The following is a 9,953-nucleotide window of genomic DNA, read 5'->3' as shown; positions in this document are numbered from 1 at the left end:
ACATCTATGTGGTCAGATTGAGTTGATAAAGCTTGAACCCATGATTTCCAGCTCAATAGTTTCATATAATTTGGTGCCTTCAATAGCACTAAATATTAACAGTATTACCAACTAGGGCTCGGCTTGTCTGATAGGAGCAGCTTGTGTTGAGATGTTGCATGTTCAAAACCTAATGGCATAGTGTAACTGGTAGGGGTCTGCCTAACCCAGCTTGAATTTAAAAAAAAAATACTAACCCAGTATTAAATCAATGAAAATCTTAGATAATATGACGCCATAGATAGTACCACATATAATTTTGATATTTAACAAGGACTGCAAATGGACGGAATAAGGTTAGCCCCAGTTACATTATGGACCCAAACCCAGTTAAATTTTTTTTTGTACACCAGGTTTTCAAATGACTGGATAGTGGCAAAGTATCCAGTCAAGATAGTCCATGGTCAAAACTGAAACCCAATTTGACAGGATTTTCTTGTCAGATTTCATCCAGCAAATGCAATTCTACTCTCCTAAGAGCATGATCAGTTTGCCAACACCGTGGCAGCTGGGATGGGAATTTATGCACTTGGTAATACATGGTCAAACTACCTTGGTGGTGGGTGCTTGGAAACTAGTAGCTGGGATGAGAATTTATGCATTTGGGAGATGAAGTGAGACTCTCATTTATATTTGCACTAAAGAGTGAATTTGGCAGCCGACACTTTTCTAATATGACAAGTAATTAGGTTTTTAAAGGAGTCCAAAAATCAACAGCCTTCTATGTGCCAAAATTTTGTAACTCAAAAGATGACATTTTTACATAAGAAAATCATGATTCATGGCTTGATCCTTAGCAAACAAACCATGCTGAACACATCTGTGGTTAGATTAAGTTTATACAACTTGCACCTATGATTTCTAGCTCGAGAGTAACAAATATTTTCACACACACACACACACATATATATATAGAGAGAGATAGAGAGATGACCAGGGTTTAGAACATAAAACTACTTTTGAGCAACTAAACCATCCACAATCTCTGTTAAACAAATGGTAAGTTCATGAATGATTCTTTTTTGTCCAACTTTTAAAGCAGCTTCAAATGCGCCAATATAGGAATAAAAAATTTCATTAATTGCCAAGAATATATTCTGCATTATTAATTTATAGCTAGATTAGCATATATAGGATCTGTTTAGAAGGGAGAGAGGGGAAGGATCAGGAAGAAGCCTACAGCAGGGTTTCCTTTGTTGTCTACTTTTCGGCTCTCTCTAGAAACGTTTTGTATTAAGAAAAAATATTTGAGTTCAACCTAGATATTTTCATCTAATAAATCTCATCACTTCAATATAAATAATGAACCTGCCAAAACCAGAGAGAGAGAGTTATATCACCAAGATTGCATTATAATAAGATCTCAAGTGTATTAAAAGGAACTACTAAATATCAATTAATCAATCTGTCGATTCCTTCACCAAATGAGGAAAGGATGGCACATAATCGCATGACCACCCATAAATTAAAAGAATCAGATAATTCTGGTGCGAGGAATGGAGAATCAAACAGCATCGCATTAAATAATGCAATGCTACCTAATATATTCCATTGCTAAATTAAAAAAAAAAACAAGAGCCCTGTATTTTCGGATACAAATTAGTCATCGTATGTACAAAATGCCCATCATCTAACTTTGTTCAAGTAAACCAGCTAGTTTGATGCAGACATCCAGCGGGCAGGGGGTTAAGTCCTAGTTCTATGGTAGATGCTGCTGACTGAACCATGACCAGGTTTGATCCCCATTGGACCTCATTGAGAATACAGCTTACACATTCATTCTCTTGAAAAGTTAACCAATAAAACTGGTACAGACAGTAGAGCAACAACTCGGATATCTGGTTAAAAGGGAAATGACCCTTATGATGCAGTATCAGAATAAGGGGCAATACGTGAAAATATATGTATACTGGAATAGAAAAAACCAAAGCGTTTCTGAACCCAGCTGATTGAACCATTTGCAAGGTTGTGCCCCAAGATGGTTATCCAGCATATAAAACAACAGGCTTCGAAAATATAAAGCATAAACAACATTTTACTGAAATAATTGCACCATGATAAACAGAACCAGAATTCTGATTATGATCTTAATGCTCTAAAAAGATAGGCCAAACTAAGAATAAACATTAATTTAATAAGATGCAAGTCTGTAACCAGCTCAGAAAAACTAATGTTAATAAAGGGAGTACCAAGTAAAACTTTTCCAATAATATCTAGTAATGCAACCGAAATTTAACTTGGCAGAGGATTCAGAAAAAGAATTAACAATGGATGAACGAGAAAGCCGACACAGGAATGTTCTGAGTGACAGACGAAATGCTTCAACAAACTCAGAAGCACACACCAGAATCCTTGACCCTTCTTTGCTCCCACCAGCATATCCAGCAATAAATTCCATTGAGACCCCAAACCATGCATGTGTGGCGGTTTTCAGCACATTTTCTGGTGTATGTGAACTTCCAATTCATGCACGTCAGCACCACAATGACTATCTTATTCCTATGTCAAACCATGCCTCCCATTGAATAGCAAACACGATAGAGAATAAGCAGATGCTACTGAAGCATTAGTGTATATGGTTAACGCCCAGTTTTAGCACGCTTCATCCCAGAGCTGTTAAAGGGAGAGACACTGGGACTCATGTGCGGGCTCTCCTCTCTAAGAGTGCCATTCAGCAAAGCCAGTTCTCTCAATTGCTGCTTCTTGTAGTAGTCAAAGGATTCATCCTATGAACAAGTAAATGAATATACAAATCAATACAAAATACACACACACATATATATATATATATATATATGGAGAGAGAGAGAGAGAGTTGCAGAAAACAGTATGAAGAAATTGAACTAGGTATGTGACTCATCCTGAGACCAAATATCTGTCACAATATAAAAAGCTGCAATATGTTCGGGCTCCATTCCCCTTGAGTATGAAGTCAACCCCCGAGTATGAAGTCAACCCCCGAGTATGAAGTCAAGAGTGACACGACTTGAAATGTGAACAAGGACACCACCAACTCCGTATAGCTCAACCAAATCCACATCAAAGGTCACTGTGATTTTGTATTGAACTAGCTACCAGCTTCAATTTGGTCGAACAGAAGTAAGATCTACCCATAGACCTGGAACTCAGCTCCAGGGCATGAGGAATTCATCCCTAGTTGGTTGAGCTCAGAGAAACTTGGTTTCAACTCCAGGCAGCGGAATCATTGGATCATACATTTCCAAGTTATAGTTGCCAAGACTGAGAACAGAGCCAGCTGTAGGTGTCTAAGAACATTAGGCCCCATTTGATTACAGGTTAAAAGTTTGGAAGAAGGAAAAACTTCTTCCAAAACAGGTGGGACCTACCATTTTTCCGTGTTTCCATGTTTCTAGCAAACACGGAAAAAATTTAACTTCACTTTTTTGGCTGTTTTAGTTTATTGTTTTGGGAAAAAAAAATCGGATGTAAGGACATACGACTTTTTTCTCCATAAAAAGTTTTATCCTATTTTTTTCTTCCAGATGTTTTCCAGATTGCAAAAGGGGCCTTAGTGATAAAAGTCAGCTTCAATCTGATAAATCACCAGCTGTCTCTACTTAATTTGATTTGGTTATGAATAATAGCGAATGAATGACATTTTAGTACCACTGGCTTTAAGAGATCCTCCAATATTCCAACAGCCTGATTTAGTCGTGAATCAATCACATTAGCAGGTAATTTAGCCTCCACGAGAACATGTAATGGCTCATTTAGGTGTTCATAGGCAGGTTTGTCCCTCAGTTTTTCTTCCTGCATATACAAATAGACCCATTAGAAGGTAAAAAATATATAAACAGTCAGGAACATGTTTTTTATAGCAACGTAGACAAAACTAATCAGAATTTCCATCAGCCTTCTGTGCGTACTGAAGCGAAAAAAGGAGGTTTGACAAATAGAAGTTGATGAAGCTAAGAGTGGAAACAGAGCATTATCGACAAGAATAGTAGTAGGCTGGTCGGCAATTTGGCATATCAATGAAGAATGGTTAACCAGGTTGGTGTGGATCAAGCAGTGGATGGTACATAAACTCATGTTCAATCCCCATCTTCAGCCCAATCATAGATGAACCATACATTATAGGAAGCAACTGCGGCCAAACATCAAGAGCTTCAAGATGGGTGATTTATTATTTTAGTAAGCAGTAAGCCAGGACAAATTTTCAATCACCATAAAGTGAATACCTGTAATTTATTTCTTTAATAACTCCTAAACGGTTATAGAATAAGGAGCAACTGCAGTCAAATCTGAAATATCTACCTCCCAATGTAACTCAGAAAATATCTCAAGAAGTAGTACCTTTACAGAGTCTTTGACTGAGCCTCGACCTCTTATATACACTCTACACTGTGTTGTAGCTTCAACCCTTTTCAAGGAGTTCCCCCGTGGTCCCAGTAATCGACCGACAAAATTATACTAGAAGAGAAGAAAATAAGAGGAAAAACAGGAAAACAAAGACAAGATCAGCAAAACAAGGAGACCAATGTGAACATGTTTTTATATTTGGAGATCAGATTTATTTTTTCATACATACGTTGGGGAACTTATCCACAGGAACATCCAATCTTATAACTTTTGTTACAACAGGAGTGGTAGGAACTCCAGGTGCTCCATGCCAACCCATCGATGATGCTTGCAAAATACTCATCCTCTGAAGGGATCCATTTTCCTGATAAAATGAACCCAGATATGAGGAAACTAATTTAGCATATATGATTTTTTGATATTCAAAAGACAATTAGACAATCAGGACTGTGTTAAAAAATATATATATCAGAGCTGCAGGGAAGAATTAACATACCATGCAGACGGTTAGTGTCAATTGCAAAAACTACTGCAAACTACATCAATAGACCAGGTTTTCAAAGACTTGTCAGCAATCCAGAACTCTGAGAGGCAACTAAATTTCTAGTTATGATGCAAGAAAAAAGACCATGTGGGTTCTTTTATTGTTAACATCTTGCAGAAATGAACCTATTGCACAACACTGGTTTAGAAAGATTGAGTTTCCTTTGTTCGCTAACAATATAAACTGTCACAGGCATCTCAAGAACTAGAGTACATGTTTATGGAGGAGATATATGTAGACATTATTATACCAAGATATGCTCAATCCAATTTGACAGCTGGACTGGCAGAGACTACTTTACACAAGGGTCAAGGATTATAGCCAATATAAACTGTCACAGGCATCTCAAGAACTAGAGTACATGTTTATGGAGGAGATATATGTAGACATTATTATACCAAGATATGCTCAATCCAATTTGACAGCTGGACTGGCAGAGACTACTTTACACAAGGGTCAAGGATTATAGCCAATATAAACTGTCACAGGCATCTCAAGAACTAGAGTACATGTTTATGGAGGAGATATATGTAGACATTATTATACCAAGATATGCTCAATCCAATTTGACAGCTGGACTGGCAGAGACTACTTTACACAAGGGTTAAGGATTATAGCATAGCCTGCTTGGAGAACTGATATCAGCCCATGATTTTAAAATTTGAAATCAAGATCACGTCTGGAATGCAATGTGTTTAGGCTAAGAAGGAAACCAATCAAAGGTCTTAAAACGAAATTTACCCAAGTAGCAGTCAAGCAAAGAAATGAAATTGGATTAGAATCAAGATTTTTATTGTTCCATTGACAACAATATTCTATACAAGCTCACTTAATTTTATCAAATTTTGCTAACTTTCTTTGAGTTTTCGAAATTCTGAACTACAAACAAGGACAGGCTTTTTAGACAAAAGGATGACTTAAACTTCCACAATATGCAGGCCACTATGTGTCTTCTGCTCTCAAAACCGAACACCATTATTATGACCTAGCTCCTTTACAACCATCACTTGGATCGTCTCTATTGTTCTCCAAATCAATCTTTGCACCACAGTCCAGCTCAGACTTCTGTTTGTCCACCCTTTCCCCTATAACTGCCACCACATGCAGCTAGTTGATGCGCCGTTGTGGTGGATCTCACACCATTAAGTAACTAGCCATAACCACAATACACCTCAATCATCAACCTGCCTATAAGACTGTGTCCCCATGTTCTCTGATTGGGAGAAATTCAAAATCAAAATAACAACAAAAAATTTCCCCCACAAATGTCCTACAGCTATACCCTGACAACACAAGTTGACAGCTATAATGAAAATTAGAGCTCCTTTCCTCCTCTTCCCCCCCAAAAAAAGCATGAGTTAAAAGCAATATTGTGGATTAGCATTACCTCTGTCTGCATGCCTGACCATCCCTCCAAATCCATTGGTGCTCCATTTGAGAGTAAGCCTACTGATCGCAAGGGGCTTCCATGATCAATCCTTTCATGATCAACAAAACCCTGACCAGATGCCAGCCCAGATGCACGAACAATTTCTGCAGTAAGGAAAACAACTCAACAATAACATCCTTCTCATAAAGAGTAACCATTGAAACTATTCAGCAACTTCTTCGTATGTCTCCCTATTGGTTAATCACAGGTTCGTAACCCCAAAGAAAAAGATCTAATAGTTACTGATAAGCAAATGCTCCTGCCATTCCGCATATTATGATCATTCTGCAAATGAATGCAAAAAAAATGAAAACAAAATTAAGCAAATGAATGAAGAGACAAAATCCAAACCTGTGATTGTGGACTAAGGCATGCACTACCCTGGCACACAAACCAACAAAATTGTCCAAGATGGCAAAAATACAACACAAAGATATTACCTTCACACTATGTTACATGGACACTTCACCTAAGCTGAAGTGTCGGTGTCAGACAGTTCCCGACACTGACACTCCTGGACATGGCACCGACAGACCGTTTTTAAAATTAGAAGTGTCCAAAAATTTGGGCACGCGTGTCGGGTGTCCAACACCTTAAATTGTGTTTGGACACGCCGTGTCCAAGGAGTGTCCATACAAGCGTCCAATTTCTTGCATAAAGGACAGGGGTGTCCAGCTTTAGTGTCAATTAATCTAGGGTGTGGAAGATACTTGGGAAGTATCCATCACGCATTGACACTCTCATTAGTCTTGATGATTTGTTCTTGACTTTTTGTACTTAAAATTTTACGTGCTCATAAAACTGTAGATTATCAAGGATCAAATTACAAATGGGAAAAAATATATATATATTGTTGTGTCCAAGTATCTAGTTTTTTAAGAACCACCGTGTCCACCACTTTTTCCCATGTCCGACACCGACACTCATGTTAGTGTCCAAGTAACATAGCCTTCACATAGTTGAGAATGTGTACTCAATAGAACAAATCAAACCATGATAGACAACATGTGAAGTAGCCAAAAGTAGCACAAAATCAGATAACTGCATAATAGGTGCACATACAAATTGAAGTAAATGGGCCCATATGAAGCTATTTTATAGAAACAGTAAAGGATGTATGTTTTCTCATTTTAAGAAAATAGTGGCCATCAAAAAGTAAAAAAAAGTAGCAGACAGATTTTCAAAAACCCTTCTCATATATTTTAAGTATTCGTTTTCTGATCATAACTCCCACCAAACTCTGAATTGTTATCCTAAGTATTTATTAAACAGGATGACTTGATAAGACAAGACACCCAACTCAGAGAAAAACTCCAAAGCTTAACTAGGGCCTGCAGCAGCTCAATCAGAGTCTTCTGGGAACCCCTAAATCAGAAGCAAGGTTGTAAAAAAGGTGCCAAAAGAAATATAAACAAACATTTGGCAAGCTAAGTCAGTCTAAGTTTATCAAAAGGAAAATGATTAAAAACATATAACTCAAGTAAGAGAAAATTTACTGACAAGATACCAGTAATTCGATAAAGATACCACATGAACAATGAACCACAATATAAAAGTGAAGCTACAAACCCAGATATGGTATCAGTGGCCAACTTATGATGGAAAAAAAAACTGCTCTTCCATTCGCCTACCCTCAGAATCCAACATTAAGGCTGGATGCATTTACAAATAGAAGCCAACTATGCAACTATCTCATAAATATACATAAAAATAAGAGAATTTAAGAGCCAAATACAAATCCAGATTGTGGGCGAAGGGCTGACCTTGATTCAGCAAGCGATTGCAAAGTGGCAGAACTTGCATAAATGGCCCCAGTTTCTGCCTCTCCGCAAACAATTCAGCCAAATATCTATTGCTGTGCCACCAAATCAGTAGAAACCATAAACCAACAAGAGGTGGAAAACAAATTGACCACCAACAACGAGCACTTCATATAAAGATAGAAAAATAACCAGAACAACTCAATACTAAACCATTTAACTGCGAACTCTAATGCGAATGAAATGAAAAATTACAAAAAAAGAAGCGTAGGAGTAACTAAAAAGCAAAACCATGAATAAAAAATACAAGAATCAACCAGCCACTGATTCTCTCAAGAGCAATAGAAGATAACACAGATGACTTAACAACTAATCAAACACAAATTTGCAAAACCAATATAATACTACAAAGCATGCAAATGGCTAGAATCTATCGACACAGCCTAAACACAAAGAAACAATCTCAAACCTCAATCCAAGAGCATGGTAGATAGAGATGGAAGAAGAACAAAAACAAAATCATGAATCAGATCAGAAACACTCAAAGAACAAATCCACCAAATAATGAAAAAAAAAAATTGAATCCAAAGCCATCAAAATAAACTAGTTAAAAAAGTTGAATAAATATCCACAATCAGATTACACGAATTTACCCACAAAATCCCAAATAGGTATCCAAAAATATTACTCAAATGAAAAAATCCAAATCAGAAAACCCCCAAACCAATTCAAAAAAAGAAATACAGAGACACCCAACAAACCAATTCCACCAAGAAAGAGAAGAAGAACCCAAGAGCACACTGACCTCTCTCGATCCATCGACGCCGTCGACGGCCTCATTGTGTTGTACGGAGACGATTGAACTCTGGAAGGAGAGTACTGGAAGTAAGTGCCCGGCGGGATTCTCTCATTCATAGCCATGGCTGCTGTCACTGTTCCCTCCGTTTCCCACCCTTTTCCTTTGATGGGTGTCTTCTCTTTTCCCTCTTCGAGGGAAAAAAAAGTTAAACTGGTGGACAGACGGACACAGAGACAACGATCGGAATGAGAAGCAGAGGATTGTGAGACCAACCCTAGATTTTCTGCGGGATGACCTAACTCTCCCTTTGTGTGTGTCTTTTACAAACTGTCTTCTTTTTTTTTTCCAACTTAAGAGAGAGAGAGGACACTCCCTACAGCAAGCAAGGGGCAAGGGCACCTCTTCCTCCTGCGGAGAGGTCCAGTGCCCTCCAAAAGAGGCCCTTGGATACGCTCGCTGCAGTACATTGAGCTCCTCGGCAAGTGCGAGACGTAGGCTTTTGCATAGGTATCATGTCATGCCCTGCATGGATGCACACGTGCGTGCCATGTCTCCAAAATGGGATTGCAATGATGCCATGCATGACGCATTAGTTCGATCCTCGGCTAAACGAGTCAAACGAACCGATACTTTCATTATTTGTTTATATCGATTGTTATCGCGGAAAAGGTCAGTTTTATTTCTAATATATTTTTATTTATATATATTTACAAAAAATTCTGTAAACTTTAATCAATTTATTTATTAATTTTCACCGATATTCTGCCAATAAAAACATGTAAAAACAAAGAAGGTTCATGTCTTAATTTTTTTTTTACCGTCTGATTTTAAACTTTTGTCACTATGCCTTTAGGATTGATGCATAATTACGGGAAGCTTTTTGTTACTTGGAAGCTTACTTCTGAAGCAGAAAACTCCTGGCTTGTCTTAAAGGAGAAGCATTGAGAAACTCACTTCATTGGGGTTGGTGTAGTGGGGATGGGCCTGGGCTATCATACCGGGTTCAATTCCTATAGGTGTCACCTCTCTGCACAAGCCGATGCTTAGCATAAGCCCTGG

At 37.9% G+C, this 9,953-nt stretch overlaps 1 protein-coding gene across 1 annotated transcript; it reads right to left on the bottom strand.

The window, feature by feature from the left end:
- Positions 1-2,153: 2,153 nt before the first annotated feature.
- On the bottom strand, positions 2,154-9,372 carry LOC149838174 (KH domain-containing protein At1g09660/At1g09670-like). The gene is made up of 7 exons (XM_090007610.1): positions 8,901-9,372; positions 8,099-8,190; positions 6,294-6,439; positions 4,592-4,726; positions 4,357-4,473; positions 3,667-3,810; positions 2,154-2,765 (listed from the first exon to the last, which is right to left on the bottom strand). Exons 1-7 carry the CDS (start codon positions 9,014-9,016, stop codon positions 2,619-2,621), a joined length of 897 nt encoding a protein of 298 aa, XP_089863736.1. The 5' UTR covers positions 9,017-9,372; the 3' UTR covers positions 2,154-2,618.
- Positions 9,373-9,953: the final 581 nt, after the last annotated feature.

Source organism: Nuphar pumila, chromosome 5, assembly GCF_984573655.1.
Source record: "Nuphar pumila chromosome 5, dmNupPumi1.hap1.1, whole genome shotgun sequence".
NCBI classification, from domain to species: Eukaryota; Viridiplantae; Streptophyta; class Magnoliopsida; order Nymphaeales; family Nymphaeaceae; genus Nuphar; species Nuphar pumila.
Note: the sequence above shows the minus strand (reverse complement) of the source record. Positions and strands in the feature narration are given on the sequence as shown.

Excerpts from the sequence above, each read along its gene's own strand:
- LOC149838174 (XM_090007610.1), bottom strand. The coding sequence starts at position 9,016 with ATGGCTATGAATGAGAGAATCCCGCCGGGCACTTACTTCCAGTACTCT. Across the intron at positions 6,440-8,098 it reads CAATCGCTTGCTGAATCAAG|AAATTGTTCGTGCATCTGGG; the intron begins GTCAGCCCTTCG and ends TCCTTACTGCAG. Across the intron at positions 3,811-4,356 it reads CAGTCAAAGACTCTGTAAAG|GAAGAAAAACTGAGGGACAA; the intron begins GTACTACTTCTT and ends TTGTATATGCAG.